The sequence below is a fragment of the Idiotropiscis lumnitzeri genome, chromosome 1 (genome assembly GCF_059441095.1).
Source record: "Idiotropiscis lumnitzeri isolate Australia: NSW breed Sydney's pygmy pipehorse chromosome 1, RoL_Ilum_1.0, whole genome shotgun sequence".
Taxonomy (NCBI): domain Eukaryota; kingdom Metazoa; phylum Chordata; class Actinopteri; order Syngnathiformes; family Syngnathidae; genus Idiotropiscis; species Idiotropiscis lumnitzeri.
This window is the reverse complement of record NC_142391.1, coordinates 37,502,619-37,522,109: the sequence shown is the minus strand read 5'-3', so window position 1 is coordinate 37,522,109 and position 19,491 is coordinate 37,502,619. Positions and strand designations below refer to the sequence as shown.

Genomic DNA, 19,491 nt, shown 5'->3' with positions numbered 1-19,491 from the left:
GCTTTGCGAAATGCTGCCCAACAAACAAGCAGGGGGTCATTCTGATGCAATGCAGACGCGTGAGGTGGGAGTGTTGCCTACTCAAGCCTCAGTAGCAAATTCAAATGAAGTTCAGACTATCGAGTCGAGAGCTGCCGCTTAAGCGACACAAGCATTCCTGCTGCAGTGTCTATATTTCACTTGTCAGTTTTATTATATCCGCCTTCATTAAAGCGATCACGTTTTGCTTTTGATCAGAGCGCCGATGCCAGAAGACAGCTCTTTTCCACAACCGGTGTAACATTGCCAAGTAGCACACGAGACCGACTTCAACCTCTGTCATTGATTTTCTTCAGAGCCGTGACCATTCATTGTTTGTGACATTCTCCTGCCGTCTCCTTAACACCCTTCAACTAAATCAATCACATACTTTTGTCAATGCCTTGTGACTGCAGGAGGCAGATGGACATGGGCATCACTTAATTAAGGATTGGTCAACATTTTTCTTTTTTTTTTTAGCTGTGGTTTTTACGTTGCTTCAAATTCTGTCTTGATGTGCTCATTTAAATTCACAAAGAAAAGAACATGGGGCATGATATTTGCGCCACCCTGGAGGGACTAACCCCTTGAAATTCACACAGAATTTTTAAAAAACAATGTGTAGAGTTCATCGGACGCTTTATGTTTTTTTTTTTTACTTAATACAAATGTAATAAATGAAGATTTATAAGCAACAGGAGAATTTTGATCACCCTAGCGGTTGTATTTGGAATGTGACTCATGTTAAAAAAAATGGTATTCCTTAAAGGTCACACATAAACAACTTTATGTATGACGTCACGAGATGTACTAATATGGCACTGCTTAACTTATTTTTACAATTGTATTCCCATTAAGAATAGTTATTGAAAAATTGTCTGCCCGCTTAATAAAGTTGTTTTATTTTCTATAATAGAAATGGTTAATTAAAGATTGTTTCTTCCAGGAAAAAAATGCAACTTGTTTAGCAGCTCTGCAAATACATTTTCACATTGTTTGCCCTCTATTATACACTCGAGATCACGTACCAAGAGCGGCAACAATTATAGCACAAGTGACCTTGACTTCCTGTCTGGACTCTAAGGAATGAATTTGATATCAATAATATTAAGTGCAACAATAATGAGATGAATATTCCCTATTTAGTGTGGCAGCTTCAGGACATATTCTGAAGGGAGAAGCGTGTGCAGCTACATGCTGGTCACTCTTAGTTGTCAAGGCTGATTTATTGCCTCCTAGCTGTTCAATTTCACATTTTGTCCTCGTCATATCCCCGACTCATGATCATTCTGCACTGACCCTTGTAGGGCAGCCAGGGAATATTGATAAAACAATTATCTGCTCGCCGTTCATTTGATTTTCCATTTCAATTACGGATTGGAGGAGGCAAAAAGAAAAGATTGCAGCATTGATTTTCTTTTCATACCTTCCAACAAGAAGATTGCCGGATATGATGGGATGCTTTGGTGACATGAATGAGGGGTCAAAATATTCACTCATTGTGGATATGAAGTTTTTGCTTCATAATGAACCAAATCTCTCACTTATTATTCTCCACAAGACGCACAATTACATCCAATTTGAGTAAAGGAATTGATTAGTGAACGAGCATGATGAGTGCAATAGCAGAAGGTTTTCTCCAAAGGGGTAAGGGGGATCACCGGACAGCATGTTCACACTGCAGCTGACCGGAGGTAAACACTGTATGTGCCGTATACTCTGGAGGCCAAAGGGCCTAAAGGACATAGCAGTTTGTCAGTGACACCATTTCACTCTTCCCCCTTTCTGATGGTCTGCCACTGTCTATTTGTCACTCTAAAATGACAACAGAGCTGCATCATCCTTTTTTCACCCCTGCAGCACAGACAATGCTCTACCACCGCTATATTGCAAAGTATAGTAGTCTGAGAGAATGTATCGAGAAATGTTCCTGTTTCATTGAAACAAGCAACCATAAAAAAAAAAAAAATGACCTGTGGATGTCGGCTGTTCAGTTCCAGTAAGGCAAGTCATGAATCCATTATCTTATAAAGCAAATAGATTCTTCTGCAAATGATTTGGAACATTACTAATGGGTAAAGACCAAATGGAATCCTGGTAAAATAGCCTTTGGGGAGCCTGGGAAAATTTGCCTCAGTTTAGTGGCCAAAAGACTGTTGCTGAGTGGCAGGGAGGGGAGACATGGCAACACACACAGAAGGAGTTTGGAGTAATAGGGCAAGTGGACTATCGAATAATCTACTCTCAATGAAGATGTTCAATTTGGTTCTTGAACAATGTCATGTAAAAACGCTTGAGATTTGAAAAGGCTGATGATAAATCTTCCCTTTTGCATTGATCCAACACGGTCACAGGCAGCAGCCGCAGCAGCCACTACTGCTTCCTATGCTTCAGCACACATGGCGCTCCCAGAGGATTTCACATGGCTCAACTTAAGTAAACTTGGCTTTGATCAAAGTTTGGCTTTAGCATGATTGGTCTGCTTGCTACAAATCAGGGGATCAGGGAGATGAGACCAGGGCCAGGGGGTCCTGGCAAGGAATCTTTCCCAAAGCTCTAGTGCAGCCTTCCAGCACCAGATTATGTTGGGCAATTAAGGTAATGAACTGGATAACGCAACAGTGTATAATGAACCTTTTAAACCATTCTCTAAGGTGTCTCTTATAGCTTCTCTAGCATACATTCCACTGTATCAATTATAACACATTATTTGCAGGAAATTAAAGCAGGAGTAAACAATTACTGGATTATATTGTGAGTAGGAGGGAGAAGTAAAACGGCAAAGATATTGTAAGTGGTTGAAGGGGAATTTGTTGCGCAAAAACACACCACATGCACACAGGTGTGTTTTAGCCTGTGGTGTACGTACTCCATAAGAGCAAACATCAGCATCTCTCTGCGTACAAGTTCCCCCAGTCCACCATCATTTGATTGGTCCGCCTGCTCCCTTTTCATTTGAACACATTTTCTAACCCCAAATTTTACTTCAATCTCACCTCATCTCTCCATACTACATTAACCCCTGGCAATTGCCTTCCAAATGACCCCATTAAGCTGTAATTGCCTCAGCAGGCCTGCTCCCTCGCTTGTAATTCTGTGCAGCGAACCCACCAGACGTTCCCCCAGCATTGTTTCATGTTCTGGCTCCCGTCATCCAGTTCAGATGCTGACCCCCTCCCCCCACCGTCTTACGGCCCTCTCTTTTGGTGCTGCTTGCCACGACTAGTGACAGTACCGATCTCTGAGGACATAATTTCTTTCGATAATTTCCAAATTACAGACCATTTACAGAGCTTCAGTGACATCTTGCGATGGGTTTCGGTTCGTAATCAAGTGAAAAAAGTGGTGCCAAGAGGTGATGCCACATAACACAGAACTTCTTCTGATTTCACTTGAGAGCCCATGGCTAGACTCCACTCCTTTTTTTTTTTCTTTTGAACAAAGGCCTCAGTGGAAAACTTATGTGAAATGCGGATAGGCAGAGAAAACGATTCTGACAGTGATGTATTGCAACTAGTTGCTGATGTCAAAAACAAGATTCTCTGTCCAACAATTGTGTGAATTCACAGTATCCAGTATATGCACATATGTATATGCCTGCCCCCCCAACGATCTGTTTCTCTGTAGATCATGGTTGGGAATGCTCATGTCGCCTCCAAGCCGTTACATGTGACATGGTATGAGCATGGACCAGGACTAATAATCCATTCGGCAATCGCATATCCTCCATGCCACCCAGAACAGATTGGTTAGCTCATAAAATCCCTCAGATGACACATACACAAGCATAGATGCACACACGCACGTGTACACACAAACCTTCAGCATTGGTGGCATCTTTAAACCTCCTGTTACCTTATGTTCTTTTTGTTTTTAAGAGAGCTTTGTAGCAAACACTGTCAACAATTCAGAGTTCAATTTTCTCTTTCGCACAGCAGCTATTTACTGCTACATGAAACATGAATTGCAAATTAATTCTAAGCTTCCGCTGCGCTACCTCTTTCTGAACACATAAACCTTCAGAAATGCTTTAGATCATTGCGTTCTCTGGTTGCCTGTTTATTTAAATTCACCCTCTTCCAAAGCAAATGTTCCCAGGAATCAAGGTGTTTTTGTTGCAAAGCTCTAACTGATCCAGTGGGATTTGCTTCCAACAGCCTGTCTCTCCCCCTCGCCTTTCAACACCAAACTCTGTGCTCCAATCAAAATGAACCACCAGGGACCCCCTCTTCCCTCCCCCGTGAGCTATGCCTGCTCCAAGTGCTGTGATAGCAGCCTCTCTGCCATTGATCGCCGAGTTTAGCACAGCGCATGCATGCCACAGTTAGCAGAAAACAAAGACCTCGCTCCTTTTAATAGCGGCTCACACCATTAATGCAGCTAATGTCTTGTGTTTGCTTCTGCCCTGAAGAATGAATGAAAGAAAAGCAGACAGCAATTAAAAAGGTTAACGAGGATCATCTTCTTCACACAAATCTTTGAACCTCATAAACAGGCTGATATTGTTTGAGGCACGCATTCACGGGCCATAAGTGATAAAAACCCGCCTTTGTGTCATAATTTCATATTGCAAATCTAATCGTAGATGCTGAATTTGAAAAGGCAAACGTGGTGCCATTGATCTAAACAGCACAGACCAGGAGGATCTCATGAATTAGGAATGAGATAAATCACCATTAACCCCAGACAACCCAGCTTGCGGTCGACCACGACACACCACAAGCATGCGTATTTTTTTAATATTCAGTATAATTCTTCGCGGGATTTAATATATATAACTCCTCAATGAATACTATCCGCTCATGTCTGTTTATTTAATCAGGGCCTGATTTAATTGTGACAGAGAATATTTTTTTTTCTATTTCTGTGAGCCTCAATAAAATTGCCATCATTTTTAATTAATTCTTAATTAAAATATATTACACCACAGCTTCTACCCATCTCTCTTGATATTGTAACATAATCAATTCAGAACCATTTACATATCATTAATTAAAAGCTTTCCTCTCTCATCCTTAAAATCATAATGAGGGCCGATTCCTCATTAGGAACCTATAAGGGAGAAAATAACAATACAGCAGAGAATAGATGGTGCATCCTGCAGTGACTCCTTTGTATCACAGTATCTGAAAATATTTTAAGCATGAGCATCATTTCAATTCAAAGTGTTTACTCAGTAAAGATCATTATCCGTTATAGTTAAAAGTGGGAAACTACTAAAGTCAACAAAATTTGAGCTTAGTAATACAAAGAAAAATTTAAAAAAAGACAGTTTTGTCATTACAAAAACCAACATAACTATTTCCGATGTACATATACATCTGCGTCGTCAACATGATCCACCTGTGGATAGTGAGAGCAGACCGGACGAAACCAATATCCTAACCTTGGAATTAGCTTACAGTCAGGATGCAAACAAAACAAGGCCCTTTGCTCTGAGCAATAAATTATTCTGTATGAATATAAAACGGCGTTCTATACTCGTTGATAAGGCCGCATAATTCAGTTGAACTGTACATTTGTACTGAAGCTATGCTAATAAGGACCCAGGATCATTTATTATCAAGACTAAACACACACACACACACCCACACACACACACCCACACATGCATATCTTTCTATCTTGGCCTGACTCTTGAAGGAAGGAGTAATAATATCAAATAATGATGGCCATTGTTATGCAGAGGATTGGGCATATCCTGATTTTTATCGCCCGTCTTTCAAAGGTGTTTCTGCAATACATGTCAGTGTTGCATGTCTAGGGCTTCCACACGTCAGATAAAAATCGCTGCACTTGCTGTTACGGCAGCCTGACAGCAATTTGTTTCAATGTTTTGTCACACCGCTGTTGGTGCATTTTGTGTGGGCTGCTCGGCGCGATGGAAACAGCTCGCAGTATCCTTCCAATCATGTGCACACACTCGCGGCGCACACTCTCAGATTAGCAACACATCACAGACGCATGGTGCATTTGCTGCATGTCTACTACCCGGGCATGTAAAAATCTATTGCAAATGTAACGTGGATTATATTTAACGTAAAATGTCACTCGATCATCAATGCTTGTATTACACCAAAATATATTTGTCATTCACAGATCCGTGCCTATATTTAGTCAATAAAAACACACACTTCTAATATTCAAGCTACATATCTGTGTAAAAACCTTTCCCCACAGCATAAAGCAAAATCACATTTTAGCAATACTTCAAGCATTTTCAATTAAAATCTTCCTGCATTAAAAAAAAAAAAAACTATGACTTTGACATGGAATACTCAGTACGTTAATGAAATCCTATCAAAGACAGGAACTCTATTTTTACACCGTGATAATTAAAGTACGACACAGTTATAATTTACAGCTTGATCTTAATTGCATAGGAAAAGTAAAATGTGGAAGATCTATGAAAGGAGATTAAAAGTGCGTGTGTGTGCCCGCATGTGTGTGTGTCTGTGTCCGTGCACACACCTGAATAAAAAAGAGTGACTATAGAAGCGCATCAAAACAACAGGACAGTATCTTTCAACATCACGGAACGTCTCAAAGATTAGGTAATGAAATATGCATTGTCCTATTTTTCTACTAGCAGGCCCTCTGACAAATCGAGTACAATCCAAAATCTCCATAAATCACTATTAAAGACAAGTATATCATCACCAACGCATATATCTTCCCCGGCCTGACCTGTAGACTAATGAGAAAAGGCCCAGACGATCTTGCCTGATTAATTAATTCAAAATGTCGGCTGTTATTCAAATGTGAGGCTGGTGTTATTTGAATAACACTTGACAGCAATGCCTGAAGAAATAATTTCTTCTTTGTGAGGCTGCTGCGACATTACCGATGATAGCTTGTGGAAAAAGACGCCGGGAAGTTTTTTTTTTTTTTTTTGACCTTCTTCCCCCGTCCATTCGGTTCCGCTGCCTCACCTTTGCTTTCATGATCACTCCAAGAAGTATTTCATTATTTTGCCACCCACACCCACTCACAATTATGGTTCTCTTTTCCGCCCCCCCGTTGTTTGTATTCCCTCCCACCGCCAGCACAGATCTACAGGGCAGAGCATTGGCTCTGTGAGAGACATGCTGGCAAAGAGGAAGGTCATGATTTTTACAACTGCAGCTCCCCATAGCTGACAGCCTGTGCTGCCAAAGTGACACACTCTGTTTGGCTTTCCCACGTTCATAGAGTGCACCAGCACTTTGTCTTTATCACAGAGCCCGCCACACACAAATTCACACTTGCACAGAAACAAATGCATATTTGTTCCATGTTCACACAAACAACGAGGTGTAAAAATAAAAAGTCCGCACGAATGGAATTAAAACAAAAAAAAAAGACGCACGTATAAAAGCCCTAACAATAAGGGCACTATCACCGAGTCCAAGTCTTGACGAAAGTAATTTTTAAAAATGTAACACACGATGTTTCCAAAAGAAGAAACTCGGAAATGTAGATGTGGACTATATTGAAACTATACTGAAACTGTCATACTGTAACATAAAGTTGTAAAAGGAGTTAAAGCTCCAAGTGATGTTAAAGACATTGCTGATGATATATATATATATATATTATAGTAATATAATTCTGTCTTATTTCCTGCGTTTAGTCTATTATGTATAATTACCACTCAATTATACTTAAAAGAAGGAAACGAAAAGGCAGACTGTTTTTTCTCATCTGTACCAAAAAGTCATTCAGTGATACTGATAGCATTAGTTCAAAAAGCATCAACACCCCTCTCCTCTAAATAAATGCAAGGTTTAAAAGTACCTGCATTTGTGTGTATATGGACTTAATCACAGCCCCAAAGTTGTCAACAAGTTAGAAGTAGTCCTGCTTTCTTTCTTCTTTTTTTTTCTTTTTTTATATACATAAAACAAAAGTCTACGGAGATGGTGGGGAGGATTAAAAAAAAAAAAAAAAAGCAAAAGAAGAATGTATGTGCAAGGGCCTTGGGGCAGTGCAAAGCCTTCTATCGCTTCCCTCATCAAGCATGGATTCTAATCAGGGCTTGGGAGATATAAGACGCTCAGTCATTAAATAAATTAACTCTGCCACTCCATGCTCTCCTTCAGCACCCGGGAGACGCTTTCCGTGCTCTGCATACTTACACAGGCATCTCCAAGCATCACACACTTCACCTTCACACTGCAGCATATCAGGCCTGCCAACACACACCCACACGAACACGCACACACAATTTAACAACTAATGCTGAATATTTAGAGGAGAGGAACCACACCTCCTGTCCCTCAACAACTGATTCTGTTTGCATGGAAAGATTTTACTTAATTGCGTTAAGGGCTCAAAAACCTAACCTAAGGACGGTGGTCTCTGTCCGTTTCCTTCGAATGCAAGATGACAAGAATGCGCGGGACCATCCCTGTTGTTCTTTGATCAAGCAAATGCACCCACAATGAGGATGAGAGCTCACTGTCGCTGTGCATCGCTGACACAGGCGGTCAAAGCTGCCAACCGTCTTTAGGCGCACCTGCACTACAAATGGATCAATAAAACAGGAGACTCATTCACTGTTTAACTCATATCCTTGCGCCCACATCATCTTCCGGAACGGCGTGATGTAAAAAGTGAATGCTTAATGCGCATCAATCATTTTGACAGAGGGAGTGCTTATTTCAAGAAGCCAGCGTGAGGCGCACGCACCAAGTCAGCAGAATGGCGGTTGACAAAACTTGCCATTTCAATTTCAAACTGCATTTTGTAGAGATAAACGTCCTGCGAAAAGCCTTACGTTGCAATTTATATCATTTTAATTCACCATTACTTAGTGAGAAAGTACCTGGGAGGGAAGGGGGACACATTACAGAAGAGAAAGTAAGAAAGGAACAGAAGGGAATGGGGATTCGCTCTTGCAGGCACAATTAAATATTCATGTGTCTCCACCTAGGACACAACAGATACAGATCATTATCATGGCAACAGCGCACCACCATTTTGTTGACACGTTTTGCGCTGGCTCAATATGTGTGTGTCTCTGTGTATACAATTACAATGGAATGACTCCCTTTTTAAAATTGGGAGTGATTCATTTTAACCATTTTATGTACGTAGGATTTTAATATAGGCATTTATTGTAAATATAATAGATTTTTTTTTTTTTAGAAAGGGGGCTTGAGCCAAAGAAGAGTCACCAAATGATGGTGCAGGTAAATATGGGGATTTTCATTTCGTTTTGTTTACAATGAGAGCAGGCACTTTTCTTTAATTTCTCACTGAATTATGCATGAACCCTAATGACAAAATGCAGACATATGCATGATGTGGGTATCTATGAAGGACTACAATTTGGTGCAGATCCAAATTAGGATTGTTCTGTCTTGGCGCGGTCTGCGGTGTACTGAGTGCCAATTCAGCCATATTATCACTTTAAATCATCGAGCGTTATGTTATGAAAAATACAATCAGTGTGACGCTCAGGATATTTAAAATGCTCTCAGTTGTAATTATAAGCCATGTCCAGGCTTAGACGTTCCTTTGCTCTGCTTAGCGCCAAGTTTAGTACATTTCTGTACTCTTGATGACCTCCACTTTGCAAAGAGAAGAGAACCTTGTATCTCTGTCTTTTGTTTTGTTTTTCAAAGCCTATCAAAGAGAGGAACAGCATTCCCCCGCTCGCTGTCATTAATCATAGCTTTCTGGGAACAAGCGCATATTAATTTCTGTCATCCCAAACATCATTTGGTATTGTTAAGCCATGGCTTAGTGCTCGTTCACCAGCAGACGCCGGCCGCTGCTGCTGGTTGAGGGAAGACAGGGCCTGTGTGGCTGCGTTTCAGAGCAAGAAGCCTTTATCCCCGGGGCTCTGACACCAATTAAGCCATTTCACCGAGAGACGAAAACAGGGCCCGCTGTTTCAGTGTAACATGAGCCAGCACCTAGCCTGCTGGCCCGTTGCCATCTTTCCATTACTTCAGACACAAAAATGCACTTCAAGGACTTAGAATAATAATGAAAAAAATGGTATGCTCAGCCAATGGTCATACCTTACTGACAGCTCGCTAAATTACAAAGGCAGGAGAGTCTGTGTTTATGCACTGATCAGCGGCTGGGGTCATTGCAGTCTCCCTGTACAATAGTTAATTAAAGGTATTATACATGCATATTTTATTTCACAAGACAACATCAAAACAATTTAATAGTAGTGTGCCTCAACTCATATAGAAAAACGCGCAGTGTGCACTTCATTTTCCCCACAGTTGCCTCCTGGAAGGCAGCAGTGTGACGCTTAACTCAAGGCTAACACAGAATAATGCAAGGGTTGTTATGAATTAAATATTAGAAATCTTAACACAGCAGCCAATAAGAATTATTTGCCTTATTAAAGCGGCAGAAGACGCTGATTAAAATTTCATTGCATTGCCGTCTTTTTCCTGTTTCTGCCTTCAATACATCATTCTAATGTAGGGAAACGCTGAACGGTAGAGCATGGGGAGGAGGTCTTCATTTTCTTCCTTGTAAGTGAGGGACATAAAAATATATATTTCCCTTTGTTGTTTTGGATAAAGTATCGAAGAAAACAGTGGTGATCTATTTTCATGATATCAAAGTACAGGTATGTGTGACACAAAATGGATTTTGAATTGGCATCTTTTTCGCTCAACCTACAATGTTGACGGATAATCTGCAGGTAAACCCCAAAATCTCACAACAATGTGAACAATGCAACACGGAAGCGCATTCGGCAATACAAGGAAGGAGAGTGACAGCAAAGGACAGCCAGACTCTTTCCTACATCCCTGCACTCACAAATGATCGGTCATTTAGTTGTCCGCATGTAATGTGTACAGAGTAAATGAACATCATGGTGTCTATTGTCCCAGGAGGAAACACTCGAGCTAATGAAATAGGGACCTATAAATAGCAGAGTCATTACAAAGAGAGGACTTGCTTTGCACCAGTCTCACTCAAGCCCTCTTTGCATAGTACTAATAACTGGCTGGGTGACGTTGCAAATGGTGCATAGTAGCTCGCCCATCGAAGGACGTTCGAGATATAATGCAGGAGAGTAAAGTTAAAAAAAAATTCAGGAAAAAGGCAAGGCTTGTAGCAAGTGGAACGTCAGAAAGCTGTATCGTGGCTCGCTTGGTACTCTTTGTTGATTTATTTATTTTTTATTTTTTTTTGCAAGTGAAGTATTTTTGCAAAGTCAATTATTACTTTTTTCCATATTTATTATAAACTATGAACAACGCAACTGTGACTTTGAAAAAAAAAAAGGAAACTTAGATTCAAATTCTGTTTTAAAGTATTATTTGGTAGATTTTATATCAAGTCAGAAGGAGTCTATTTCTACTACGGTCAACTTTTGAGAGCCTCTTTTGTTCTATTTCATGTTGACATTTTTTACTTTGGTAAGAGAGCACAGGGAAGGAAAATCTGCAGCAGCCACGCGCTGCAAACTCATTTCAATCAATCCTTCCCTTTTGCATCCCAAGCAGCCTCTGCTGGCTGCCACCGCCTGAAGATAACTATTTCACCACCTCTGTCATGCCTAATTAACAGCTCAGATGTACAATTCAGAAATTTTGCAATTAACCTACTAAAATATTGTTGGAGGATGCTAATTGTTATGCCAGTTGCCATAAAGACTCATTTGCATAACGTATGTGCAAAAAACAATTATGAGCTGTTGATCGTGCAGGAGCCCGCGAAAAACGCTTCAAGCTACAGAGGAGGAGGGCAAGAAAGCAAACGAGGGAGAGAGACATGTGCAAGATGAGTGCAGATGGTGAGACACCACTGGATCATTGTGCAAAAGCCCGATAGTAGCCGTGCAAAGACATCTATAGCCACAGGACAAAGGCATTTAGCCTTCCAAATGAAACTGATACATTCTTTCTTTTGTTTGTTTTTTTTGGGGTCTCCTCTCTCTCTTTGTCTGGCTCGCCTTCATCTCCTCTTTGCTGATGGCAAATCGGAGGGTGTTTGGGAGCTGTGTAGATAATAGCTATATCTTCCCGTGTCCCCATCGTGCTTTAGCAGAGGAAACACATGCAGCCCCGCTATTGAAGCCAGTCAGGAACCCAGCTGTGCGCGAGCCATTGGGCACAACACTATCTAGTCACTGCAGCCGCATCACAGGGCTCCCTGAGACAAAAAGCAGCCAAAGTCAATTGTCTTTGCTGCTGAATAGCTTGCTGTTCTCTCCTGTGAGCGCACTGGAGCTTTTTTCGACACCAGTAAAATCACAAAGGCAAAACGGGGAAAATATAAAACCCCATTATATCCGATATATTTTGCAGCGTGGCTTTAAGCAGAAAGAAATGGGTATATTGCTCAACAAATATATTAGACAACCACTGAATGTACGTTTTTTTTTGCCAAAAATGCCCTGATTCAAAAACATTTACCGTTTTTTGTTCCTGTTTGGTTTGAAGCACACATACCAAAAGCTTTTTACCCAAAATGATACTTTTAATAATCAGTAATGTTATTCACATTTTTTTAATGAAAGTTATTATTATTATTAAAATAAACCATTTTTAATTTTTGACAAAAATATATATATTATATTTATTTGTCCTTGCATTTCTGAAAAGGACAGGTTTTTTTTTTAGTGGCTTGATTATTAGTATTGATTGATTTCTAAATTCGGACTGAGAATCCAAGTAACGCGACTCAAATGTGCAAATAAAAAGGTGAATTTCTCATCCGTATTCCAAATGGTAACGTCGAGAGTTGAAAATGAAAGAGTCCGCATTAAAGCACTACACACTATGGTCGGAGGGTAGATACAGCAGTATCAATGGTCTAAGAAATTGAATAAAATAATAACCAACCCCGCATTGATCATGACAATAAACCAATTGATACGAGCTGCCTCATTAGGTTCGTCGAGTAACATTGAAATAAACGCTCCCAACAGATTTCAGAAATGCTTATCTCCTAACTCCATTTACTGCAGGTAATGCTTTTAGTCCGCCTTGCTTGTGGTTAATTACAGCCTCATCTTGGCCTGTATTTAGTTAACACCGTCTCCCCAGCTCAGCATCACATTTAACATGTAAGCACTGATAAGCATCCCTGAAAGCATCTTCAGCTTTTCAAACATAGAGCGAGAGTCATGCGAATGTAGTCTTGTCTTAATTTGCAGTAGTACATTTTGCAGAGCACACCTCCTGTTTTGGAACCGAATGAGTCAAAGGTCAGCAAAACAACAAGTCAATACGTAGCCAAAGCAGAGCGATGCAGCTGAGAGAGCTGTGGAGAGGACTAAGCCTCTCAGTGGCGCACCGTGATTTAGCCTGTAATAGTTCTCTGTAATCTCTTTCTATTGATTAAACCTCACTTCAGAGAGGAGTCCTGCAACAGAACCTCTCTCTTCCTGGTCAGAAATACCATATGGAGGTAATCTTTCACCTTTGTTATTCTTGCCGCTCCCGCTGCTGCTGCCACTGTGAGCCACTCTTCCAAGCATGAAAAAGCAAGACAGGGGAGTCGCCAGCAGGTTAAAATAAACCCAGCGCACGGGAATAACTGCAAAACTCATCTGAATGGCAGGCAATTTTCTGTGAATGCATTCACCGTATACAACTCGCGGCCAAAAACGCAACATGAAGCTCCCCCTTGTCCAAAAATGATTGGGAATCAATTAGTTGAGTTTATATTTTAACTGATATTTTTTACAGCAAAGATAATAAAGGTCTAAGGAAAGAATACCTCTTATATGCATTCATCGGAAAGCAAATCTCAAGAAATTGCCTGTGGCGGCGGGGGTCGGTGAGTGCGGGAGGAGGGTGAAATTCCTCCTAAAAACACTAAATTTAGTGACAGGCAAAAGACTTCAAGCTGCCACTTAATCTCATTTCTTGCATAATGCTTGATTAGCATATCAAAGTGAATTAATACTTCCAGGGCATTAGTAAAGCAGAAATCTGCTGCCGCTTGACAAAAACTAAAGAGTCAGAAAGTTTTAAACAGTCCTGAAAACGTCTTGCTTTTGCTTGACAATGTTGTCGCCTGCCCTCCTCTCAAATGCAACTTGAAATTAATTTACATCATCACATGTTTAATTTTTTCGTGCACTTCAGCGTTCAAGCAAATATTTGCCATTGTATTTGTCCCAAACAATGATTTTCTAAAATACGCCATACGCTTTCTTTTGGTTTCAGTATTAACGATCATTTCCATAGCAAACACGCAGCCCAATCCCCCTCCCCGTGTGCCATTTGAGGAGACATGAAAAGGGCCAAGGAATCCCTCTGAGCGATGCTACGTGGGCCAGTGAAAGGTGCACTGTGTGCTGCAATAACAAGCCGGTCAACAAGGCCACTACACCAGCTGAGCTCTGTCAGTGACTCCAAACCACAAGTTACCTTGCACATCCACAGTCCCCCTATGTAGGACATTTACTGAATGTATACACGGGCGTTCACCTTTTTATGTACAATTTTTGTATTTGTGGCTGTGTCAATTAATTGAAAGCAGAAACATTCCGAATGAGCCAATAATGTATTTTTTTCAACAAACAAGTAGCCCGATTTTGCCTTATTCCTAAGTGGAGGTCGTTAAGTGAGGCATGATTGTAAATATACACACTTTATATTTAATTCTAGAAAGTCTACAGTTCACTGGGACGTTACTTGCAAATAAAAACTGTCACACTACCTGAGCAACAACATCCTCCCTTTTTCTCCTGCTCTCTTGCTTTGTCTTAACAGGCGACAAAAAGCTGAGCACCTCGGCTCGAATGCAGACCCTCTGTCTGCCTCTGTGACCGGCACCTGAGTGGGGGGGAGTTCATAAACTTTTATGATCTCCCCCGAGCCAATTTCCTCATAAACCGCACAAAGGTCACAAATCTGACAAGTTATCGGGGGTGCTAAAATTACTCCAAACCCACAATAATGTTTCCTTCCTATTTCTATTTGTTTACTTATTGTTTTGGTATCACGTGACAAATCTACTTATGTGAGATGCAATAGTTTGAAAGTCTTATCATTGTTGCTGGAGAAATTTCAAAAACATTTGTAATTGGTGAGATTAAACAATTCAACATGTAAGAATCCGTTTTGAATTTTAATTTAAATATTCCTACAAAGTATTTTGGATATAAGTGAATTTTGGGAAATTTTCAGCATATGTATATGGTCAATTTGTGGCAGCTTTGAACTTTTGTTTTGCATGATTACACTGTGAATAATCAGCGACACTATCAATCAAAAAGGTTTCATTACATTAACACACATACGTATTAAGCGCTTCACGAAAATATACACAAGATTTTCATTGTTTGTCAGTGTGAAATTGGACAGAACAATTCTCCAAAATTAGCATTTATAGTGACTCTGTTAAATGTGTTATTTAGAATTTTCCAAAATTCACGGAAAATTAAAAATATGTCTGAATGAAGTAAAATATTAACAAGATGACCAAGAGTATTGTTGCCATTATATGTCTACTGTAAATGTTATGGAACATACAGTCGGACACAGTAGGGCATGTGTGTGGGATTTAAAAGCTGAAACACAGTGAGTGTGTTTTTTTTCAGCAGGTAGCGTGGGGTTTGGATAGATGAAGAAAAAAAGAATTAAATAATAACAAATAATATTTATAAGATATTATATTTCTTTGTACTTCCACTGTTTACTGTCATAATTAAAAAGTGATTGAGTAAAGTGGACAAAGGTCACCGACAGGAAAACGTGTGCGATTGAGCTGCAGTTCAATTATTAAATATTTCCTTATTTTAATAAGTAGATTTGGAAAAAGCTTACCTGTCTTTTCTTTGATTTCACAGAGAACGCTGAAGAGTGCTGGTTTCATTCTGTGACAGTTCAGTCCATGTTTCCTGTTTCAGTATAAGACAAGAGGAAATATTGATATAAGTTCACTGATAAGTCGTATTTTCACTATTAATGATAAATAATTAACCCAAAACGATCGCTTAATAGATGTCCAATGTGACAAAACAATGCAGCCAATATTGGGTCAAACGAAACACCACGCCAATAAAACTCGATGCCCAATTTGACTGATGTGTTCAGTGAACCTTCTGAGATATTTTCAGTTTTACTTTTACAACTGTTTGGCAACAAGAGGACGTGTGTACATAAACTTTCGGAACAACACGAGTCGGGTTTGCGTTGACAGACAATCATGTCAATTAAAAACTGTTGTCTGCACAGTGACAACCCTCTCATGTGCTTAAGCTTTATGAGGCGCTAAATGCACCTGATCATTGTCACTGTCATTAAACGCACCCTAGCGTTGGGGGGCATGTTTTAATGATAATAACGCGTGTTCTCTAAAGGGGGGTGTAGAAGTTACCAAATCATTAAAAAACAACCAACTTTGCTTGCGCCTCGTCCAGACTTTGATCAGTTATGGTCATTATTTGATGAAGAATGTCGCCAATGTCTTGTTTGCGTCCGTCGCCGTCGGTGCCATCGTGTCCATGTGGAGGCGGGAGGGCCATGCCCCCTTGGACCGAGTGACCGGCGAGACTGACGCCGCCGATCGACTGCATGATCCGGGCTTGATCGTCCATCGGAGCCGCTAAAGAGTCCGTGCACTGAGCCACACAAATTGAAAAACTCATAGACGAAATGGGCTAAAACATGTGCCGAAGATAATAAGGGTGCACGGCAGCGTGGCCCAAAACACAGATGGTTTTGTTAAAACAAAACCAAACAAAACAGAAAAAAACAATGCAAAAAAGAAAAAAATATATATATATCACAGCGGCGTGGTGGCGTAAACGTGTCCAAGTTGACGCTTGTCTCTTTACGCGCGGTCCAAAGTGCCAAAACGGGAGACGGCGTTTGAAGATTACTACCTTATTATGGTTATTTAATGCAAAACTTCTACTGTCAAAATTGTCGGAGGTTGTCCATCTTATCCACCGCGACTCTTCACGCCAATGTATCTTCTCTGTGTCTGAGGGATTTGACGGCTGTGGAAACAATTGCTCCTTTGGTGATCTCTCATTTATTGGCGCTCTTCGTGGGATTCCCAGTGCATCTCCTTACAAAAATGTCCACAAAAATCCTCATCGGGAGGCAAAAATATCCAACGCTGCAAATAATTCTTTGTAAAAGAAAAACCTTCGTGCAGAAATGAAGTCCATGTATTAAAAATATGGAGGTGTCCGAAGATTTTTAAATAAAAAAAATGCAGAAAAAGTTGTGAGATGCCTGCTTTAAAAAAAGAAGCAGCAACGAAATTAATAAGGATGCAGCGCTGTATTATAAAGCGATGCGCCAAAAAATAAAAATAAAAAAAATACCTTGCCTTGCTAAAATTTATGAGGTGCAGCCTGTGTGCCTGTGTGTGTTTTATGTTGTTTGATAGTGAGCGATTGACAGTGTGCCAATGCCACTCACTCAGTGCAGACGTGTCAGAGCAGGCAACACGAGGGGGGAGAGAAAAAAAATACACACACAAAATACAAAATGAAATGTACGCCCCGCCCAACAGAGGAGGGGTCTACGCTCCTGTCACTTCTCACCCAAGCAGCGAAAAAGCCCAAAATGATACGAGCGAGTAGTTAGGCAGCTGATTATAATGATGAAAGCACAGTATTCGCGGGAAGCCGTCCTCTTGCAGCTATGTGCATATTCCCGCGCAGTAATCAAGATTTACTCCTGCAAGCAAGGCAGGCAAATACATAACGAGACTTTTATGCAGTTTGATGTAGAGCGGCGCGTTCTCCTGCTAAGGCTTTGGCTCACACTCTGCGCGAGCAGCAGACATGTTTATATGATTGCAAAATGAAGCTGGCTCCACCAATCCACGTCTAGAAGCAGCAAGAGTGACGACGCGCGCGTCCTATTGCTTGGCAGATGCATGATGGCCAAAGCCCACCCACTCAATCCCTCCATCTTCACACTGCCCCTGCACAAAAAAAAAAAAAGAATGGCAACTTGTGATTGGTCGTTGCTAAGAGCGACATCCATTGCACAAAACAGGCGGCGCTGCTCTGTGCTCCTCCGCAGTTGCTATGGCAGCAGACACGTTTTGGGCTGTAGGATGCGAGGCACCAAGTATACTGTACTGTACATTCATTGAGGGGGCTTTTTGGAGCCAAACATTTAGAAGAACACGACTTGATAAGGGGGGTGAGTTTACTACTTGAGTTGACATGTTTTTGTCAAATTATGCAGCTTTTGTGGCCATTGTAATGAAATAAAATGTGAACTAAAAATATCACAAAAACTTTAATATATGAAACAGCCAATATAAGAATGTTTAGCAACTTAAAAAAAAAATATGAACGCACACATTTTTAACATGTTTTATTCAGCTCACTGTTAGGGTGCATGGTGATACCAGACTTTTGTAGAGCCAGAGCACAGTGGGTTCAGTTCCTACTCAGTCGTGATGTGAATGAGTGGGAATGGTTCTGTCTCTGAATTTGCCTTGTAATTGCCTTTAAACAGGTCTATGTTGTAGTCCTCCTTTTGTCTGAAGTAAGCTAGGCTATAGGCTCCAGATTTCCGCCGACCCTGAACAGGACGCATGAAGAAACTTTATGGAGGGATGTAGCATTCCTACAGGCAACTCATTATAGTAATTGGCAGAACTGCACAATGAGATCAGAGATGTACTGCTCCAAAAACTGTGCCTTTAACAAAGAAGGTATTTTCTTTAGTTTGGATTGACTACATCGGCATATTTAGACTCCTAAATTCAATCGATGAATCCATAAATTACTTCTGGAGAGAGTTTAATTGTAATTTATATCATCATTATTTTCTAACCATGATAATCATAGGAAGACAAACACTTGTGTTTGGACTGCAAAACAGTGTACACATAATAAGGTAGAAAAATAGATTGAGCAGTTTATTTTATTCAAGGGGCTCAAATTACTCAAAGACTTATTCCACCCCTACTCACAAGAGTACAAATTTGCCTGAATGTGATGTGTATTTTCCGGTCTTGCTGGTTTATTTACAAAGAACACCTTGAACAAAAATTGTAAATATTCAGGTCTTCATCAGTGGCCTGGGCACTTGTCCGACATCATCGGTCGTTCATTTTTTCAAGCTGAACCAAATTGTAATTGTCAGTCCGTCAGATGATTTTAAAAACGCTTCTGTCATCGCTTCCGTCAGGTGAAGCAGATTCTCCTGAGAGTAGTTCTCAGTGGCATCGAGCCTGGCAGACTCCAAAAGATAACATAGATAATAGCTTTGGTTGGGGAGGTTGCTCTCTGGGATTATTTTCTTACGTGCGTTTGGACTTGTGATCGTTTTCACCCATACAAACCACTTGCCCAGGTGCATGTGGACTTGCGCCCGCGCCGTTGACTTGGGCTACGCAAAGCAATTATAACTTGGTCTGGTGTGAGAGTGCAAGGGCGCACATGGATTTCACGAAAACCATGGAGAAGACTTTGTTTCTGAGTTGTTGAAACAGAATCATGGAGTTTTCTCTGTGAGTGTTGTGATTTAAATTCAGGCTATATTTAGCTCAGGTGGAAGATGTTGTTTTAGGCGGTTC

The 19,491-nt window shown here is 40.6% G+C and overlaps 1 protein-coding gene across 7 annotated transcripts in view; it reads right to left on the bottom strand.

The window, feature by feature from the left end:
• Positions 1–17,753, bottom strand: part of pbx3b (pre-B-cell leukemia homeobox 3b) — a 58,952-nt gene extending 41,199 nt beyond the window's left edge. For 2 of the 7 annotated variants that reach the window (XM_088299505.1, XM_088299520.1), the window contains exons 1-2: positions 16,338–17,753; positions 15,762–15,841 (exon numbers count right to left, since the gene is read on the bottom strand). In XM_088299505.1, the coding sequence (XP_088155631.1) occupies positions 15,762–15,841; positions 16,338–16,585 (328 nt within the window). In that variant the 5' untranslated portion in view covers positions 16,586–17,753. The remainder of the gene's footprint in view (positions 1–15,761; positions 15,842–16,337) is intronic. The other 5 variants (XM_088299513.1, XM_088299528.1, XM_088299548.1 and 2 more) reach the window with 3 other exon arrangements.
• Between the last annotated feature and the right edge of the window lie 1,738 nt (positions 17,754–19,491).